Source organism: Cherax quadricarinatus, chromosome 6, assembly GCF_038502225.1.
Source record: "Cherax quadricarinatus isolate ZL_2023a chromosome 6, ASM3850222v1, whole genome shotgun sequence".
Taxonomy (NCBI): Eukaryota; Metazoa; Arthropoda; class Malacostraca; order Decapoda; family Parastacidae; genus Cherax; species Cherax quadricarinatus.
Genome location: NC_091297.1, coordinates 50,681,716 through 50,704,175, shown reverse-complemented (window position 1 = coordinate 50,704,175; position 22,460 = coordinate 50,681,716). Strand labels below are relative to the sequence as shown.

Sequence of the window (22,460 nt, the reverse complement as noted above, 5' to 3'; positions counted from 1 at the left end):
ATGAGTGCACTATGTGTGTATTGTACTTTTTTATTGTTTTTTGATGCCTGGTTCTATTGCTAACTTAATATATGTTAGTGTAAACTTGTTATCTAGTGTTTGTATGCATTTATAAGTGGAAAAAAAGGGTGTTCCACTTTACGGCGGTTTCCGCTTTACGGCGGTAGCCTGGAACCTAACCTGCCGTATAAGTGGGGCCCTCCTGTATATCTGCTACACATTGGCAACACTTCTGCAAGCGGCAGCGCTCCATGTTACCATCAGGTGATCATCAAATGCCAACTTCACAGGTTCATATCTCGGTAAGCAGTGACCCTAAAAAATTTTTTTATTCTATGTCACATAGAAAAATGCTCTCTTTATTTCTATAATTTTTGTTTTTTTTCAAAATATTCAGAGCACTGGGCGAGAGAACGTAGATCTATGTTTGGACAGTTAACCGGTTAAGGACGTATACCGAGGTACCACTGTATTGCATGTCTCATATCTTTAAACCTATAGCCAATAAGCATTTCTCATAGTGATATTTGGATTCAGGACATGAAAATACACAAGAATTAGCTAATCTCATTTAAGAAGCATTTAACTTTGTTAACCAGTGATTTCTGTTGCCCTTGGGAACAAACCTCTCCTCTGCCTCCTTGCACTTTGCTGTCATATAGTCCATCATACCTGTGTAGTCCTCCCTTTTGCAGTTTGGCTTCTCCCATCCTACGCCTGTTACCCTTTCCACTTGTAACTCTAGTATGTATTCAAAGCTCAGAACCACATGATCACTAGCTCCGAGGAGCTTTTCATACGTGATGTCCTTGATGTCCGAACTACTCAGGGTGAATACAAGGTCCAGTCTTGCTGGTTCATCCTCACCGCTCTCTCTGGTAGTGTACCACATCCATCAACTTGGCTCTCCATGTTTCGGGACCCGCATGTGGCTCCCCAAGTTTTCCCAATCAATCTCCTTGTAATTGAAATTGCCCATGACTAGTAGCTTTGCTCTACCTGTGTGAGCTCTTCTGGCCAACTCAACTAGTGTATCCACTACTGCTTTGTTGTTCTCTTCATATTCTTCTCTTGGCCTCCTGCAGTTCTGTGGTGGGTTGCACATCACTGCAATGACTACTCTGTGTCCCCCAGACTGAAATGTACATACCATACAGTTCCTTTCCCCCATTTCGTCCATTCCTCCCACTTCCTCCAATCCCCATTGGTTTTTTTTTGAGCAGTGCAACTCCTGTTTCCCCTCTGCTACCTCTATCTTTCCTCAGGATCTAATATTTGGGTGGGAAGATTACGTCTGTTATCATCCCGGTTAGTTTTGTTTCTGTAAGTGCTATGATGTCCGGGGATGTCTCCTTCATTCTATCATGCCACTCCTCACATTTATTTGTTATTCCATCTGCATTCGTATACCAAACATTTAACTTCTTTTCTAAAACTGTGGACTGGGGAGAACATTGGGGGTTGGGGGAGCGAGAGACCTGGCGGGGAACTATGGGGGGGGGGTTCTATAGGGGTAGAGTGTGTGATGAGGAGGGCTGGGGCAGTGGGTACAGTGTGTGGGTTTTGAGTTAGATTGTTTGGTTGCATTGGGGTTATCGTGTTTGAGGTCCTTCTGTAGGTGGTTCTGAGGGAGGTTGTATTTGGTTTCCCTCCTGAGTCTGGGTTCTCCTGCTCATCTCTGTCTTTGCCTCTCTTTCCTCCTTGCATCTTAGTACCCTCCCTTTCAGTTTCTACCTTTTTGTGTTCTGTCGTGTTTGAGGTACACCCTCCAGTACATCGGTATGTCCCTTAGTCGTGCTTTCTCCTGCAGGATTCTGTGTCGTGTGGGGTTTGAAACATGGACTGGGTAATAAACACTCACGTCGGATGTTAAAGTACGTATAGTAGATGGAATATATGGGAATGCCAGGCCTGACCTGTCTCCTCTCTTACGACTCGACTTGAACTGCCTTGCTGAGTGCCTCAGAGGGCGAACGACATTCAAATCATACTAGTCAGTGATTCACACAGGAGGCACTGAATCAGTAATGGCTGAATGAGTCCTTACTACTGACACTACTGGTGACTGATACTACTGGTAACTGATACTACTGATAACTGACACACTACATTTCTTAACCCTTTCAGGGTTGAGTGGCCCTCTCCCAAACTTGTTCTCATGGTCAAAAATTTTTCAGAAAATAAAAATTTTTTTTCTTATGAAATGATAGAGAATCTTTTCCCGATCATAATGACACCAAAAGTATGAAATTTGATGGAAAACTTACGGAATTACGCTCTCTCAAAGTTAGCGGTCTCGATGATGTTGAGGCATCGGCGATTTCGCCCAGTTTGAGCCCTATTTTCAGCCAATTCCAGTGTACTAGTCGACAAAAATCATAACTATTTCGCTAGAACTCCATTTTTTCTATCGAATGAGTATAAGAAACCACCCATTTACTGATTTCAACTATCCAATAAAGTGGTCAGAAATTGGCAATTTTGACAATTTCACACAAATTTCAAAAGATGCCAATTTCCAAATAGGGTCCAGAATAAACAAGACAGACATTCCTGGCACTAAAATAACATTTCCGTTGTTCATTAGTCACATCCCCAGGCCCCTCTTACATTTCTATTGCTTTCCACTTTGAATTTTTATTCTCACAAACCCCCAATCAACCATCGCTACTATCTTGGCCAACAGAACAGCAATCAAGGAAGCTGTTGTTGCGAAAGGTGCAAGTATGTTTTCAAAACAGAGATCGCAAATACTCGAAGATGTTGAGAGACTGTTGTTGGTGTGGATAAACGAAAAACAGTTATCAGGAGACAGTGTTTCTCAGTCAATAATATGTGAAAAGGCAAGGCAGTTGCATGATGATTTAACCCTTTCAGGGTCCGTCCCGTAGATCTACGGCTTTACGTTCAGGGTCCAAACCGTAGATCTATGCCATGAGCTCAGCTCACTCTGATAAACTGTGAGTGGTACATTTGGGCCTAGATATGAGAGAATACATCTATGTGGTATGTGTGCACCACATAAAACAGATCCTGCAGCACACTGTGTATGAGAGAAAAAAAATGAAATCATGATTTTTCGATTAAAACAGCAACTTTGCAGTGTTTTTTCGTATGTTTTTTATAGTTGTATTTGCGATTTCTTGGTCTCATTTGATAGAATGGAAGACATATTACAGAAATAGAGATGATTTTGATTGGTTTTAGCACTGGAAATGGCTTGAAACTGAGCTCAAAGTAGCAGAAATGTTAAATTTTTGCCGATATTCAAGAGTAAACAAACGACCTCACATGTCTAATACACGTCAGCTGGTGGGTCTAATATACATTCACAAATATGGTGATGATATTTATACAATTATTACAGTATTGCATAACAGTAAATCTTCTATTTTTTGGTGTGAATAAAAATTCATTATGTGAATAAAAAAATCAAAATGGAATTTATTTGTAAAGCCTCAAAACATAACTAATGAACAGAGGAAATGTTAGTTTAGTGCCAGGAATGCCTACATTGTTCATTCTGTACCCTATTTTGAAATTGGAATATTTTGAACTTTGTGTTAAATTGGCCAAATTAACAATTTCCGATCACTTTATTTTGTAGTTGAAACAGTTGACTTGGCGATTTCTTGTGCTCAATCGATAGAATAGAAGTAATACTAGTGAAATGGCTAAGAATTTGGTTGATTGGAATAATGTAATTGGCCTAAAATTGGAGTCAAATTCGGCAAAATCGCCGATTCGTAAATATCGCTGACACATCAAAATTCGCGAGAGCATAATTTCGTCAATTTTCCACCAAATTTCGTACTTTTTGTTTTATTACCTTCACAAAAAGATTCTCTACGATTTCATAAGAAAAAATAACAAATTTTTTTTTTGAAAATTCTTGGACACTGGTGCGTGACTCCAGATTTGGGCCTTGGACCCTGAAAGGGTTAATTAAAAAAAATGCCTGCAATTAGTGGTGATGTTAGTGAATTTAAGGCCAGCAAAGGTTGGTTTGAGAGATTTAAGAATTATAGTGGCATACACAGTGTGATAAGGCATGGTGAGGCTGGCAGTTGTAACCAAAAAGTGGCTGAAAAATATGTGCAAGAAATCAAGGAGTACATAGACACTGAAAAATTAAAACTGCAACAAGTGTTTAACCCTTTCAGGGTCCAAGGCCAAAATCTGAAGGGGTTCCCCAGAAATTAAAAAAAAAAAAAAAAAAAAAAAAAAAAAAAAAAAAAAAAAAAAAAAAAATACAGAATTAAAGATAATATTTTTGTGAAGGTAATAAAACAAACAAAAAAAAATTCTGATCAGTACTTACCGAGATACAGCGGCGGGAAGTTGACCTGAAATGACCGGGTGGTGGCAACATCAGTGACTTCCACAAAATCGCATTTTTTTGTTTTACATTTTTTATACTTTTTTCTTTTTTTTCTATTTTTTGTCTTTTTCTAGTAACATTTGTGGCCTGTGAGACTAATATAATGTATATTGTATAAGTGTACACTCATTGTATTCAACACAATACCTGTGGAGTCGATCACCGAGCTGGCCGATAACCAAACCGGCCGATAACCAGGGGTTCACTGTATAGTACACTTATTACTTAACCTTAAAATATTTGTAGTCTTAATGTAGGGTGAAAGGTGAAAAGCATTTATTTGTAGAAAGTCGTGTGGTAGACAGGGTAGTGTAAGGAAACCAGCCTGGCCACCCCACCCACTATGTAAACAAACAGACGATGCATCTGGTTATGGTTCATAAACATTCATACAAACACCTTACATTACAAGTTCTCTTCGCAGTGGTACAGTAGAATAAATAAAGACCAACACTTCCATTCTCATGATGCTCTGACAAACTATTATTATTACAAATTATTATTGCAAGTAATTATTATTATAATCATAATAAAAAAAGAAGCACTAAATCCACAAGGGTCATGAATTGTTACATATAGAGTGAAGGCATACGAAAGGAATATTTATCTACAGTCATTCCCCAGTATTTGACTCGAGAAAATGTAATTCTTCCGACACTCCTACAGAGCCACTTTGTAAACAAATCTCATATTTATGTCCATTTTTATTTTGTGGGTGTATGTATAAGTTTTATATGCTATGTAACATGTTTCTTATATAATTTTGAAGAAAATATCATAGATGGATTAATGAAAATGTCTATATTAACGTAAAATAAGACATTTAATGTGCCCAAAAGAGATTATTATTACGTAGCATTATTATGGCTTCATAAGTAGAGAGACTCTGATTTTAATGTGTACCTGCATGCCAGCACAGTGTGAAAATATATTTAAGTACAGGTACACAAGCATAATTATCAGAGTACATATAAAATATGCAATAACTTTAAAACACTTGAAATTTTGGAAAGTTTCCAGACATGATAGATGTGCTCACAGAGAATGTAAACAAAATGGGTGGGGTATGCTGTATTTGAAAGACAGCTTGCCGTATAACAAATTTTGGTCATAATTTGAAATTGCTGTATTAGTGGAACGCCGTAAAGCGGGGCTGTACTGTATAATACAGTGACAATAATAATATGAAAACCAGGACACTCAATAATGAACTGAGAACAATAATGCACTGAATACTGAATATGACATAAGAATAACAATGCATAAAAATATTAATGAAAAGAAAAGAAATCACTGTAAAACAACTAGCACAATAAAATAAAGCGCAGAATTAATCAATGTAGCAATAAAAGTTACACTGGGAAAATGCAGGTTAAATTTAATAATAAAAATATGAAGAAAGACTGGATGAACACTTGAACTCTTAATTGCAAATTAAAATTACACTAAGAGTGAATTTGTTCAAAGAAATATGAATAACATGAATAAAAATGACACAAAATACAGAATTGGAAGTGTGAACATTTACAAGTGGCAGGGCACATACACAACAAGCATCATTCACTTCACTTATTGGTTAATTTTTCTTGCAACAAAATTCTGCTGTGACAGATATGACAAGAATGCTCTTGCTTGCATACAAAATAATGGTACAAGATTCTGCAAAAAAATCAAGGGAATGAGGCACTGCTTGGCATAGAAAAATGGTACACACAGAAATAAATGGGTAATTTATGATACTGGGGTATATAGCACTTCATTAATTTAAACAAAGAATTAGCAGAACACAAGGAAATTGCTCACAACACAGACGAACACAAGGTAAAAAAATGAATTAATCACTGCACATGGAGTGAATGACTAAGGCAATGAATAAAATACTGCACACAATAAAGAATAAACTTGTACACGAGAAAATAATACTTACTGCAGGCAGAGAATTAACACAAAAGAATACAGACATAAATATAAAAATGAAACACGAAAAATGAACGATAACACTGGGAAAATAATGCAAAATAACGAGTCAAAGAAAACACTGAGTCTACACTGAAAGCAGCACAAGACTTAGAGTACACAAGAAATTCACTGTAAATGTTTCACATATGCAAACGTCTTTAAATGCAAAGGAAATTGTCTCTAAACAGAAAATAATTCTACAGTTGATTGAAGTCTAGCGGTAGTGGTGGTGGCCGGAGATGAGAGGAAGAGAGATGTGGTCCTGGGGGCAGCAACAACTTCTCATTCACACTCGTTGTCGCGAAGAAATGCGCTTTCTGAAGACTCACACACTTAGGCTTTCTAAAGGTGGCGCACAGGTGAAACACAGGTGAAATACAGCTCTTGACCCAGTATGTGAGTGGTACAAAGAGCAGTGAAGAATATCACAGTGGATAAGGCTTTGTGGTGGGTGGGTGGTGGTGGTGAGTAGTGGAACAACGTGGCTCGTCCTGCGTGCCCACTGGCAAACTAAATCTCACCACTCACGAGAAAACCCACATGGCTTAAGCCACAATATGCCACAGGGATGGTGAAGAACACTCTTACCAACACCTGTTTCGAGCTGATTATTCCTTGTATTAATGTTGGTAGAATTACTGACAATATGTTAGGTAAAAGTACACAAGTGCAACTAATGTGACATTTTATTGTGGCAACATTTCGCTCTCCAGGAGCTTTATCAAGTCATTACAAACAATACATGGACACAGAGGGTATATATAACCTTAGAGTGAGGTGTAATACTAGTGGTAATAGTAGTAGTAATATTAGTTGTAGTAGTAATACTAGTGGAAGTAGTAGTAATATTAGTTGTAGTAGTTAGTTGTAGTAGTAGTAGTAGTAGTAGTAGTATTTTATTTTTATTATTTTTTTTTATTATCACACCGGCCGATTCCCACCAAGGCAGGGTGGCCCGAAAAAGAAAAACTTTCACCATCATTCACTCCATCACTGTCTTGCCAGAAGGGTGCTTTACACTACAGTTTTTAAACTGCAACATTAACACCCCTCCTTCAGAGTGCAGGCACTGTACTTCCCATCTCCAGGACTCAAGTCCGGCCTGCCGGTTTCCCTGAATCCCTTCATAAATGTTACTTTGCTCACACTCCAACAGCACGTCAAGTATTAAAAACCATTTGTCTCCATTCACTCCTATCAAACACGCTCACGCATGCCTGCTGGAAGTCCAAGCCCCTCGCACACAAAACCTCCTTTACCCCCTCCCTCCAACCCTTCCTAGGCCGACCCCTACCCCGCCTTCCTTCCACTACAGACTGATACACTCTTGAAGTTATTCTGTTTCGCTCCATTCTCTCTACATGTCCGAACCACCTCAACAACCCTTCCTCAGCCCTCTGGACAACAGTTTTGGTAATCCCGCACCTCCTCCTAACTTCCAAACTACGAATTCTCTGCATTATATTCACACCACACATTGCCCTCAGACATGACATCTCCACTGCCTCCAGCCTTCTCCTCGCTGCAACATTCATCACCCACGCTTCACACCCATATAAGAGCGTTGGTAAAACTATACTCTCATACATTCCCCTCTTTGCCTCCAAGGACAAAGTTCTTTGTCTCCACAGACTCCTAAGTGCACCACTCACTCTTTTTCCCTCATCAATTCTATGATTCACCTCATCTTTCATAGACCCATCCGCTGACACGTCCACTCCCAAATATCTGAATACGTTCACCTCCTCCATACTCTCTCCCTCCAATCTGATATTCAATCTTTCATCACCTAATCTTTTTGTTATCCTCATAACCTTACTCTTTCCTGTATTCACCTTTAATTTTCTTCTTTTGCACACCCTACCAAATTCATCCACCAATCTCTGCAACTTCTCTTCAGAATCTCCCAAGAGCACAGTGTCATCAGCAAAGAGCAGCTGTGACAACTCCCACTTTGTGTGTGATTCTTTATCTTTTAACTCCACGCCTCTTATTAAACAACCACGGTGACATCACACATCCTTGTCTAAGGCCTACTTTTACTGGGAAAAAATTTCCCTCTTTCCTACATACTCTAACTTGAGCCTCACTATCCTCGTAAAAACTCTTCACTGCTTTCAGTAACCTACCTCCTACACCATACACTTGCAACATCTGCCACATTGCCCCCCTATCCACCCTGTCATACGCCTTTTCCAAATCCATAAATGCCACAAAGACCTCTTTAGCCTTATCTAAATACTGTTCACTTATATGTTTCACTGTAAACACCTGGTCCACACACCCCCTACCTTTCCTAAAGCCTCCTTGTTCATCTGCTATCCTATTCTCCGTCTTACTCTTAATTCTTTCAATTATAACTCTACCATACACTTTACCAGGTACACTCAACAGACTTATCCCCCTATAATTTTTGCACTCTCTTTTATCCCCTTTGCCTTTATACAAAGGAACTATGCATGCTCTCTGCCAATCCCTAGGTAGTAGTAGTAGTAGTAGTAATACAACTAATATTACTACTACTACTACCACCACTAGTATTACACCTCACTCTAAGGCTATATATACCCTCTGTGTCCATGTATTGTTTGTAATGGCTTGATAAAGCTCCTGGAGAGCAAAATGTTGCCACAATATCACATTAGTTGCATTTGTGTCCTTTTACCTGATTCTTCCTTGAAAACCACTATGACTGGCCGTTTTTCCTCTTGCAAACCCCCCTATTCTGAGAAAATTTGTCAACTGGGTCATGTCATCCTCTCCTATTGCTTTCATGATACTCTCAATAGCTTTTTTCTCCTCCTGTCTTCTTGCTTCATAGGCTTCCTGTGTGTGTGGGGAGGGGGAGAGTTGTTTTAAGCAATTACAGTGGAAACTCGGTACTCGAACAGCTGCACACTCAAACAATTCAGTACTCGAACGCTTTGTTAGGTAAAAAAAATCACACAGTAGTTGACCATTTGCTTGGCACCCAACCAAACAAACACGACCTGCCAGAACATGTGCGACAGTCTCCCTGCAGCTGTCGCTCAGTCCAAAACTCTGCTGAAATTCACTGTAAACTATTTCGTGTTTTTTTCGCATTTTTTTTATATATATTATTTGTATAAATAAGTCACCATGGGGCCTAAGAAGATTAGTGATAACAGCCAACCAAAAAGAAAATTGGTTTGAGTGTGTTCGTCCTGATGTAAACACCACCTCCGCCTCTCCATATAATACAGTGGTCCCTAGTTTTTCGTAATTAATCCGTTCCTGGAGCCGTTACTATAAACGAAATTTACGATTTACGAATCAATTTTCCCCATAAGAAATAATGTAAATACAATTAATCCGTTCCTGACACCCAGAAGTATTAAAACAAAAAAAATTTTTACATGAAATATACATGTAGTACATAAACAATACAATGGGAAATGATGAATGAAACATTAACAGCATAACACTTACCTTTATTGGAGATTCTTCTTAGTGTATGGGAGACTGGAGGAGGAGGAGAGAGTGGATTGTTTATAGTTTGGAAGGGGAATCCCCTTCCATCAACACCTCAGGTACCATTTGCTTTTCTGGGGTTGCTTCTCTTCTCTGTTTCTTAATGTCACTAGGACCACCTTGAGTCACTGGAGTCCTGTCTCGCAAAATAACTGTGGAGAGAGCTCTGTTTCTGGCGTCTCTTTAACACTTCCCTAAAATGGTCCAAGACTTTGTCACTGTACATGTTGCCAACCTGGCTTGCAACAACCTTGTTAGGGTGATGTTTCTCCATAAAGCTTTCCATCTTACCCCACATAGTAAAAATCTCTTTAATTTCTGAAGAAGGCACCTTCTTCCATCTCTCTTCCTCCTCTGCAGCAAGATTCTGAGCTGCGATGTGTTGCTCTTCCTGCTGAAGCTCTTGCAGCTCCTCAGTGGTGAGCTCTTCATTGTGGTCTTCCACCAATTCTTCCACATCCTCCAAACTCACATCCAACCCCATGGAACTCCCCAGTGCCACAATTGATTTTACAACAGACATAGGCTCATTAGGGTCAGTCCCAAATCCTTCAAAATCCCTCTTGTCAACACAATCTGGCCACAATTTTCTCCAGGCAGAGTTCAAAGTCCTGGTAGTCACTCCCTCCCAAGCCATACCTATAAGGGTTATGCAATGGAGGATGCTAAAGTGTTCTCTCCAAAATTCCCTTAGGGTCAAGTGAGTGTCTGTGGTCACAGTCGAGCACCTGTGAAACATTGCTTTTGTGTAGAGTTTTTTAAAGTTTGCAGTAACCTGCTGGTCCATGGGTTGGAGGAGAGGAGTGGTATTCAGGGACAAGAACTTTACTGTGGTGAACCCAAACTCCTCGAAAATTAGGTCATCCAAGTTTGGAGGATGAGCAGGTGCATTGTCCATTACTAGCAGGCACTTGAGATCCAATTTCTTTTCCAGGAGATACTCCTTCACACTAGGGCCAAACACTTCAATGAGCTACTCAACGAAAATTTCCCTCGTGACCCATGCCTTACTATTAGATTTCCAAAACACACACAATTTACTCTTCATAACATTGTTTTTCCTGAACACTCTGGGATTTTCAGAATGGTACACTAGTAATGGCTTCACTTTGAAATCCCCACTAGCACTAGCACAGAACATTAGTGTCAGCCTGTCTTTCATAGGCTTGTGTCCTGGCATTGCCTTTTCCTCTTGTGTAATGAAGGTCCTCTTTGGCATTTTCTTTCAAAAGAGGCCTGTTTCGTCACAATTGAACACTTGTTCAGGTTTCAGTCCTTCAGCCTCTATGTACTCCTGGAATTCATGCACATATTTTTCAGCCGCCTTGTGGTCCAAACTGGCAGCCTCACCATGCCTTACCACACTGTGTATGCCAGTACGGTTCTTAAATCTCTCAAACCAGCCTTTGCTGGCCTTAAATTCACTCACATCACCACTATTTGCAGGCAATTTCTTTACCAAATCTTCATGCAACTGCCTAGCCTTTTCACAAATAATCGAAGTCATAAGAGTATCTCCTGCTAATTGTTTCTCATTTATCCACACCAATAATAACTTCTCAACCTCTTCCCGTACTGGTGATCTCATTTTTGTCAGCATAGTTACTCCCTTTGCAACAACAGCATCCTTTGTTTCCTTTTTCTTGGCCACTATGGAACATAAGGTTGTGAAGGGTTTCTTATACATCCTGGACAGTTCAGTCACACTTGTACCACTTTCATATTGTTCAATAATGGTTTTCTTAAATTCAATCGTATTTCTCACCTTTACCACAGGCTTGGCACTAGGAGCTTTCTTTGGAGCCATGGTAGCTTATTTAGTATACTTGCAAGCACTAAAATAAATGGATTATGAAATATTTCGCTGGAGCACCTGAGGGGACCTTCGCTCACTGGTAAACAATGCCAGACTGGCTGCCGCCCCGGCTCACGCCATGGGTATGCGTCCCGGACGAACTACAACTCGGGAGTCAACCTATGAAAAGCGAGTCCATGTTTATACGAAAATACCCCTATGATTGGCGAAATTTACGATTGCCGGGAACTACGAAAAGCGGGGGACCACTGTACACTGCAAAGTCGCTGTAAGTGTATTTTTGGGGGTCTGAAACAGATTAAATACTTTTGGGGGTCTGAAACGGATTAATATAATTTACATTATTCCTTATGGGAAAAGTTTGTTTGATACTCGAACAGATCAGCACTCAAACAGCCTTCCAGAACAAATTAAGCTTGGGTACCGAGGTTCCACTGTACTAGAAAAATCACATTCCCAAAAAGCTCTCATAAGCAATTTTAAAAATAACCATAAATTCTTAGAATAATCTACATCTCCATAAACATGAGATCATGTAAACAGCAGAGCACTGCATAAGGCCTACTGGCCCATGCTAGGAAGATCCAATTCACTCTCAACCATACCTACTCACATACTGAGTGTCCGTAGTTCAATCCCCAGGACAGGTGGAAGCATTGGGCATGTTTCTATATACCTGCTGTCCCTGTTCTCATAGCAGCAAGTAGGTACCTGGGTGTTAGTCGACTGTTGTGGGTTGTATCCGGGGGACATGATTAAAAGAACCCTAATGGAAATAAGACAGTCCCCAATGATGCACTGACTTTCTTGAATTATACCGAGTTGCTAACCCCCTGGGTTAAATTTTTTTTTTAACCCTTTCAGGGTCCAAGGCCCAAATCTGGAGTCATGCACCAGTGTCCAAGAATTTTCAAAAAACAAATTTGTTATTTTTTCTTATGAAATCGTAGAGAATCTTTTAGTGAAGGTAATAAAACAAAAAGTACGAAATTTGGTGGAAAATTGACAAAATTATGCTCTCGCGAATTTTGATGTGTCAGCGATATTTACGAATCGGCGATTTTGCCGACTTTGACTTCCATTTTAGGCCAATTACATTATTCCAATCAACCAAATTCTTAGCTATTTCACTAGTATTACTTCTATTCTATCGATTGAGCACAAGAAATCGCCAAGTCAACTGTTTCAACTACAAAATAAAGTGATCGGAAATTGTTAATTTGGCTAATTTAACACAAAGTTCAAAATATTCCAATTTCAAAATAGGGTCCAGAATAAACAATGTAGGTATTCCTGGCACTAAACTAACATTTCCTCTGTTCATTAGTTATGTTTTGAGGCTTTACAAATAAATTCCATTTTGAATTTTTATTCAAATAATGAATTTTTATTCACACCAAAAAATAGAAGATTCACTGTTATGCAATATTGTAATAATTGTATAAATATCATCACCACATTTGTGAATGTATATTAGACCCACCAGCTGGCATGTATAAGACGTGTGAGGTCGTTTGTTTACTCTTGAACATCGGCAAAAATTTAACATTTCCGCCACTTTGAGCTCAGTTTGAAGCCATTTCCAGTGCTAACACCAATCAAAATTATCTCTATTTCTATGATATGTCTTCCATTCTATCAAATGAGACTAAGAAATCACAAATACAACTATAAAAAACATACGAAAAAACACTGCAAAGTCGCTGTTTTAATCGAAAATCATGGTCTCAGTTTTTTTTCTCTCATTATACACAGTGTGCTGCAGGATCTGTTTTATGTGGTGCACACATACCACATAGATGTATTCTCTCATATCTAGGCCCAAATGTACCACTCACAGTTTATCAGAGTGAGCTGAGCTCATGGCGTAGATCTACGGTTTGGACACTCACCGTAAAGCCATAGATCTACAGGACGGACCCTGAAAGGGTTAACACGCTGGCCATCTCCCTCTGAGGCAGGGTGATCCAAAAAAGAAACACTTTCACCATCATACACACATAATCAGTCTTTGCAGAGGTGCCCAGATATGACAGTTAAGATATCACTCCAAACTACTAATATCTCAAACTTCTCCTTTAACCCCTTAACTGTCCAAACATAGATCTACATTCTCTCGCCCAGCGCTCTCAATATTTTGAATTTTTTTTTTTATAGAGGACATTTTTTACACAAAGTAATGAAAAAAAAATTAGTCAGTACTTACGGAGATATGAGGCTGCAAAGTCGGCACTTGTCAGTCACCTGACAGCAACATGAAGGGTTGCCGCTTGCAGAAGTGTTGCCAATATACCTTTTTTCCTCATTTTTGTTTTAATTTGTATAATTTTTATGTTCAGATTATCACAATTTGCAGTAGTTCTTGTGATTTCATAGCTAATTTTTGTTCTGACACTAATATTAGGTACTGAAATAGTACTCAAATAGTCACAGCGACAGGTGAACATTTTTACCTATCTTAGTTACACACTATTGTCTAGAAATAGTGGTACCTCGAATTTCAAACAGCTCCCACCTCAAACAATTATGTAAGTGCATTTTTGTAAGTGCTTTTGCAAGTGTAATTTTGGGGGTCTGAAACGGACTAATCTAATTTACATTATTCCTCACGGGAGCAAATTCGTTCGGTAATGGCACTCGTACAGCCTTCTGGAACGAATTTTGGCTGAAATTCAAGGTACAACTGTATATCCAAAGTGTATATAGATCCCAGCAATGATTTGGATACACAGAAGTATGTAATAATAATAATAATAATAATAATAATAATAATAATAATAATAATAATAATAATAATAATAGTTTCCTTGAAGCATGGTGTAAGATGAGTGTTATTCCACTGCTGACAGTACATCAGTGCTGACACTTGATGAGCATACACTGCCTTGGCTTTATTTGCTTTCACTGTTACACATAAACATGTCTGTGTCTATCTGTCTGTGTCTGTCTGTCTAACTCTGTCAGTCTGTGTCTGTCTAGCTCTCTGTCTATTTGTCTGTCTAGCTGTCTGTTTATCTCCATCTCTGCTTATCTGTCTTTCTGCCTCTCTGTCTTCTGTCTCTCCTTCTGTTTCTCTGCTTGTCTCTCTATCTTAGAGAGAGCCACTCATGAACCAACAGGTATTACACATGACCAGTCTTCACATCTGCTTCCTGAACAAGTGAAATTACGTATTACTTGCCAGTCATGCTTATGTATTACTTGCCAGTCGTGCTTACTATGCATTACATCTACAAGCATAGTAAAGCACTTTGCCTAGATTTTTTTGGGGTTATCCTAGGTAATTTACATTATGAATAATTGTATTTATGTGTACCTGTGAGACAGACAGAAATAGACAGAGATAGAGACAAAGAGACCGAGATAGACAGATACAGATACACAGACAGACAGAGATAGAGACAGCCAAAGTCAATCAGCCAGCCAGCCAGCCTGCCGAACATGTATTACACGTTCCAGAATTTTCTCTTTACTTAGGGCATAGGTTATAGGACATTGTGGCAGGATGACACCACCAGTGGTATAAAAAATGAAAAGATGCTGCACACTGGTTATCATTGAGGTTTTTGATATTTCCTTGACCACTTGTGGCCACATCTACCTCAAAGCCACTAAACTCAGGGTCAGCATCACTTTCCTCTTAAAAGGGGAGTGTTAATACGGCATGACATCAGTGAATCCCTGGTGTTTGCTGTGCTGTTTGCTCTAGCTGGTGCTCAATTGAACTGGTGCTCCCACAAGATACTAAGTGGTCCCAGATTTTTTAACACTGTGCACACCGAGTGTTAAGACCCATTCTATGCTGACCAGGCATCTCAGGCCAACCGTGCCAAATTTGGAGGAAAAAAAAATAAAACGTAGATCTATGTTTGGAGCGTTAGCGGTAAGAACATAGATCTACGTTTGGACAGTTAAGGGGTTAAAGTGCAGTCATTGTACTTCCCACCTCCAGGACTCAAGTCTAGCTAACTGGTTTCCCTGAATCCCCTCACAAAATATTACCCTGCTTACACTTCAACAGCTTGTCAGGTCCCAAAAACCATTCGTCTCCATTCACACCTATCTAACACATTCACACATGGTTGCTGCATGTCCAAGCCCCTTGCACACGAAACCTCTTTTACCCCCCCCTTCACCCTTTCCTAGGACGACCCCTACTCCTCTTTCCCTCCACTACAGATTTATACGCTTTCCAATTCATTCTATTTTGCTCCATCCTCTCAAACCTTTACAACTTCTCTTTAGAATCTCCCATAAGCACAGTATCATCAGCAAAAAGTAACTGTGACAACTCTCATTTTATGTCTGATTCCCCATAATTTAATCCCACCTATATTTAAAGTTAAACATCACCAGCTAGCAAAAAAAATATATCAGTATTATTTCCAACAATCAAGAAGTACTAAACCCTTTTTTTATCACATGGCACTTGACATCAGTGTATTTCCATATCACCAACATTTACAAGTTTTCAAAGCAGCAGACTGGTGGTCAGTTCACACAGACGGGTGGTCAGTGGTCAGTCGTCACGTGAGGTCACAGACCCTGAGCTGCTTTGGGGATTAGCGTGGACGGTTACAAAGCATGGCTTGCTTCTGCAGTGTTTTAAAAACTGAGTTTGGAGAGTTGAAGGAGGAGGTCTTGCTTCTCCAGGAGGAGATTAGGAGGCTGAAGGTCCACCTCAATGGGCCTGGGAGAGAGTGTGAGGTGGTTGGAGATGTGGGGAATGAGGCTTCTAGCAGTGAGGTGCAGTCTGTCTCTCACTGTGAGGAGGCTGTAGGTGGGGAGGTAGCAACGGGTACCAGCAGTGAGGTGCAGCCCAGCACCTGCTACAAGTGGCGAGTTGTTCACAGTAATGGGAGGCGCATCAGAGTAAGGAAAGTTAAGAGTGAAGATCTGAAGGTAGGAAATCGCTTCTCTGTTCTCCAGGATGAATGTACTTCAGTGGCCAGTGAAGGTAAGGGTACTACTGCCCCTGCTAATGAAGGTAAGCGCATTCTTGTGGTTGGTGACTCTCAGGTAAGATATGTTGACCGTGCTTTTTGTAATAGGAATAAGAAGATGAGAGATAGAGTGTGCTTCCCTGGAGCTGGTGTTGGGGACATTGTCAACAGACTGGATAATATCATGTCAGGTAATGGGAACAAGCCCATTATCTGTCTCAGTGCTGGTGGAAATGATATTGGGAAGGGTAGGAGAGAAGAGCTGCTAGATAAGTACAGGTCAGCTATAGATTTCATTAAGTCTAAGGGAGGGATCCCAATCATATGTAGCATCTTGCCTAGAAGGGGAGTAGGAAATGAATGGTTGTCTAGGGCAATTGGTGTAAATTGCTGGCTAGACAGATACTGCAAGGAACTTGCAATCCCATTCATTGACAACTGGAACAACTTTTATGGCAAACATGATATGTATGCAAGGGATGGGGTTCATCTCTCTGGGGCAGGGGTGGTAGCACTTGCAGACTCGATTGAGAAGGCCATTGGTGAAATGCCTATGATTTTAAACTGATGGAAGATAGAGGTATGGGTGTGTGTGGGAAACAAGCAGGTTGCAACACTAGGGTTGGAAACAGTAAATGTATAAAAGGCATTCAGCATGAAGTTATAAATAAATACAATAGAACAGGTCAGAAAACAAAGGGGGACAGCAGAGGGCAGCAAGGGACTAGCTCCCTTAAGGTTTACTATACTAATAGCAGGAGTGTTAGAAATAAGATAGATGAGCTAAGATTAATTGCAAGTGCAGGAAACATAGATATTATTGCTATAACAGAGACCTGGCTCAATCTGAAAGATAGAGAGATGCCCTCTGAATGTCACATACAAGGCTATAAATTATTCCACACTGACAGGGTCAACAGGAAAGGTGGTGGAGTAGCGATGTATGTCAGAGACAATTTAAATTGTTGTGTTAGACAAGATATTAAATTAGAAGCGTCAGCCACTGAATCTGTTTGGTTACAGCTTCTCGAGGGCCGAGAAAAACTAATTTTGGGTGTGATTTACAGGGCCCCAAATCTTGATAGGGAGTGCAGTAAACTTCTATGGGACGAAATTCGTAAGGCATCTACATACGAAAATGTTGTGCTAATGGGAGATTTCAACTATAGACAGATTGACTGGAGCAATTTGACAGGAAATTTAGAGTCGGGTGACTTTCTTGATACGATCCAGGATTGTTTTTTAAAACAGTTTGTGACAGAGCCAACTAGGGGAAATAACCTCCTTGACTTGGTTCTTGCCAGTAGGGAAACACTAATTAATAATCTTGAGGTTAATGATGAGCTTGGGGAGAGTGATCACAAATCACTCAGTTTTAACATATCATGGAATTCCCCTAATAATGGCAATCAAGTCTCCGTCCCTGACTTTCGCTTGGCTGATTTCATAGGACTGAAAAATTACTTAGGTGGGCTGAACTGGAATGACCTGACTAGGGGTCAGGTAGGTGGTGATGGTTGCCGATATGATGCTTTCCAGGGCATAGTTCTAGCTGCTCAGTCAAATTATGTTCCAAATAGGGAAATCAGATCAAACAAAAATGATCCTAAATGGATGAACAATAGATTAAAATATCTGATTGGTCAAAAGAGAGGCATATATAGGCAAATCAAAAGAGGAGAGGGGCAATTAAGAAATCGATATATTCAGTTAAAGAGAGAAATAAAAAAGGGAATTAGAAAAGCAAAAAGAGATTATGAGGTTAAAGTTGCAAGAGAATCGAAGACTAACCCAAAAGGATTCTTTCAGGTATACAGAAGTAAGATCAGGGACAAGATAGGCCCACTCAAAAGTTCCTCGGGTCAGCTCACTGACAGTGATAAGGAAATGTGTAGAATTTTTAACACATACTTCCTCTCAGTTTTTACACAGGAGGATACCAGTGATATTCAAGTAATGATAAATTATGTAGAACAGGACGATAATAAACTGTGCACTATTAGGGTCACAAGTGACATGGTCCTTAGGCAAATAGATAAATTAAAACCTAACAAATCCCCAGGCCCTGATGAACTGTATGCAAGGGTTCTAAAGGAATGTAAAGAGGAGCTTAGCACACCTTTGGCTAATCTTTTCAACATATCACTACAAACTGGCATGGTGCCAGATAAGTGGAAAATGGCAAATGTGATACCTATTTTCAAAACAGGTGACAGGTCCTTAGCTTCGAACTATAGACCAATAAGCCTAACCTCCATAGTGGGAAAATTTATGGAATCAATAATTGCCGAGGCAGTTCGTAGCCACCTTGAAAAGCATAAATTAATCAACGAATCTCAGCATGGTTTTACAAAGGGACGTTCCTGCCTTACGAATTTATTAACTTTTTTCACTAAGGTATTTGAGGAGGTAGATCATGGTAACGAATATGATATTGTGTATATGGACTTCAGTAAGGCTTTTGACAGGGTCCCACATCAGAGACTATTGAGGAAAATTAAAGCACATGGAATAGGAGGAGAAATTTTTTCCTGGATAGAGGCATGGTTGACAAATAGGCAGCAGAGAGTTTGCATAAATGGGGAGAAATCAGAGTGGGGAAGCGTCACGAGCGGTGTTCCACAGGGGTCAGTGTTGGGCCCCCTGCTGTTCACAATCTACATAAACGACATAGATGAGGGCATAAAGAGCGACATCGGCAAGTTTGCCGATGACACCAAAATAGGCCGTCGAATTCATTCTGACGAGGACATTCGAGCACTCCAGGAAGATTTGAATAGACTGATGCAGTGGTCGGAGAAGTGGCAGATGCAGTTTAATATAGACAAATGCAAAGTTCTAAATGTTGGACAGGACAATAACCATGCCACATATAAACTAAATAATGTAGATCTTAATATTACGGATTGCGAAAAAGATTTAGGAGTTCTGGTTAGCAGTAATCTGAAACCAAGACAACAGTGCATAAGTGTTCGCAATAAAGCTAATAGAATCCTTGGCTTCATATCAAGAAGCATAAATAATAGGAGTCCTCAGGTTGTTCTTCAACTCTATACATCCTTGGTTAGGCCTCATTTAGATTATGCTGCACAGTTTTGGTCACCGTATTACAGAATGGATATAAATTCTCTGGAAAATGTACAAAGGAGGATGACAAAGATGATCCCATGTATCAGAAACCTTCCCTATGAGGATAGACTAAGGGCCCTGAAACTGCACTCTCTAGAAAGACGTAGAATTAGGGGGGATATGATTGAGGTTTATAAGTGGAAGACAGGAATAAATAAAGGGGATGTAAATAGTGTGCTGAAAATATCTAGCCTAGACAGGACTCGCAGCAATGGTTTTAAGTTGGAAAAATTCAGATTCAGGAGGGATATAGGAAAGTACTGGTTTGGTAATAGAGTTGTGGATGAGTGGAACAAACTCCCAAGTACCGTTATAGAGGCCAGAACGTTGTGTAGCTTTAAAAATAGGTTGGATAAATACATGAGTAGATGTGGGTGGGTGTGAGTTAGACCTGATAGCTTGTGCTAACAGGTCGGTTGCCGTGTTCCTCCCTTAAGTCAATGTGACCTGACCTGACTAGGTTGGGTGCATTGGCTTAAGCCGGTAGGGACTTGGACCTGCCTCGCATGGGCCAGTAGGCCTTCTGCAGTGTTCCTTCGTTCTTATGTTCTTATGTTCTTATATCTAGAAGTATAAATAACAGAAGTCCTCAGGTTGTTCTTCAACCCTATATATCCTTGATTAGGCCTCATTTAGACTATGCTGCTCAGTTCTGGTCACCGTATAACAGAACGGATATAAATGCTCTGGAAAACGTACAAAGGAGGATGACAAAGATGATCCCATGTATCAGAAATCTTCCCTATGAGGATACACTGAGGGCCCTGAATCTGCACTGTCTCGAAAGGTGTAGAATTAGGGGGGATATGATCGAGGTGTATAAATGGAAAACAGGAATAAATAAAGGGGATGTAAATAGCGTGCTGAAAATTTCCAGCCAAGACAGGACTCGTAGCAATGGTTTCAAGTTGGAAGAATTCAGATTCTGGAAGGATATAGGAAAGCACTGGTTTGGTAATAGAGTTGTGGATGAGTGGAACAAACTCCTGAGTACAGTTATTCAGGCTGAAACGTTGTGTAGTTTTAAAAATAGGTTAGATAAATACATGAGTGGGTGTGAGTTGGACCTGACTAGCTTGTGCTGCTGGTTCTGGTGCAGTGCTCCATCCTTGAGTGGGGATGATCAGACTGGGTGGGTCATTGGGCTAATCCGGGGGAGGGGTCATTAGGCTAATCTGGGGGGGGGGGACATGGACCTGCTCTGCATGGGTCAGTAGGCCTGTTGCAGTGTTCCTTATTTCTTATGTTGTTATATCAGCAACCATCATAATATGTTATTAAGTTGGTGATTGCCAATAATTTGTCTAAATTTATATATGGAAGAACTCTTTGTCAGAAGGAAAACATCAGAGACTTCTGAATTATAGGTGATTTAAGGACACTGATGAGATCACTGGCAGTCATACAATACCTGGAGAATGGATAAACATAAAATTAGATTTGTTCAGATTTTTAACCCAGAGGGTTAGCCACCCAGGATTACTCAAGAAGTGCATCACCAAAGACTTGTGTCTGTCCTATTTCCATTGGGGTCCTTCAATCCTGTCCCCCAGGATGCGACCCACAACAGTCAACTAACACTCAGATACCTACTTACTGCTAGGTGAACGAGACAATAAGTGTAAAGAAACACCCCCAATGTTTCCAAATGGTTGGGAATCGAACCACGAACACTCAGTGTGTTAAGTGAGTGTATTACCTACCAGGCCGCGGGACATCTAACAACCAACTTTCTGGCAGCAAGCTAAAAAAAAAAAAACACCTAAAATGTAAGAAAAGTACGTAATTGAAAATTGAATGAAATGTTATAGCTTCTTCAGCAGCATAAATGTTGTGCATTTCTGTACACACACTGTATCATGTTGAAATAAATTATTAAAAAGGATACTTGGCGTATGGTGAATCAATTTGCTTGGTAACAGCTTTGGTTTTCTGCTGCTCTTGCATTAACTGCTTAATATCTTGTGTTTTACTTCGGCTGTAATTCATTTTGAAAAAGGAAAATGTTCTGACAATCTGTATTATTATTATTTTTGATTTCTCTTCCTCCTGATGATCGCAGCAGCCCTGTTGTTGTTGGGTTTGTAAGGGTCACTAACAGCTTAGTGAATCAGCTGACTCAACATAAGTAAGTAAGTAAGTAAGTAAATTTATTCAGGTATACACAATACAGTTACATAGAATTATCATACATAGCAGCATATGTGTAGAGAACCTAGGATAACCCAAAAAAGTCAGACAGAGTGACTTATTTCCATTGGGGTCCTTTTACCTTATTATTATAATATAAAGGTTATAATATTTTCTTATTATTCTATAATGAAGATAACATCTTATTATCATACTAAAAAGACTATCTACTACACGAGGGTCATTAAGACTATCTACAATACGAGGGTCATTAAGACTATCTACTACCCGAGGGTCATTACGACTATCTACAATACGAGGGTCATTACTAGGGATAAGGTAAAATTTACACGTATTTTAGCTAAAAAATAGAAAATCATTCCCCTCCCTTTCTGTTGCTTCATTCATCAGACACTTTTTGGCAGTCTTCTTGAACTGGTTCAAGCTATGACTGGCCTTGACATTTGTGGGTAGTCTGTTCCATTCCTTTATTGCTGTACAATAAAAGGTGTTTGAAGCCTGGCCACTGACTGTGGGTACTACAAAGTTGTGCTCTCTCCCCCTAGTACTATGATTGCTTTGGTTCCCAACCTTGACAAAATTGACAGCA

The 22,460-nt window shown here is 39.8% G+C and overlaps 1 protein-coding gene across 2 annotated transcripts in view; it reads right to left on the bottom strand.

Moving 5' to 3' along the window:
• The window catches only part of LOC128694655 (zinc finger protein 830), a 247,741-nt gene extending 225,904 nt beyond the window's left edge, over positions 1-21,837 (bottom strand). Inside the window, exon 1 of one of the 2 annotated variants that reach the window (XM_070081596.1) lies at positions 21,609-21,837. In XM_070081596.1, the coding sequence (XP_069937697.1) occupies positions 21,609-21,709 (101 nt within the window). In that variant the 5' untranslated portion in view covers positions 21,710-21,837. The remainder of the gene's footprint in view (positions 1-21,608) is intronic. The other variant, XM_070081591.1, reaches the window with a different exon arrangement.
• Positions 21,838-22,460: the final 623 nt, after the last annotated feature.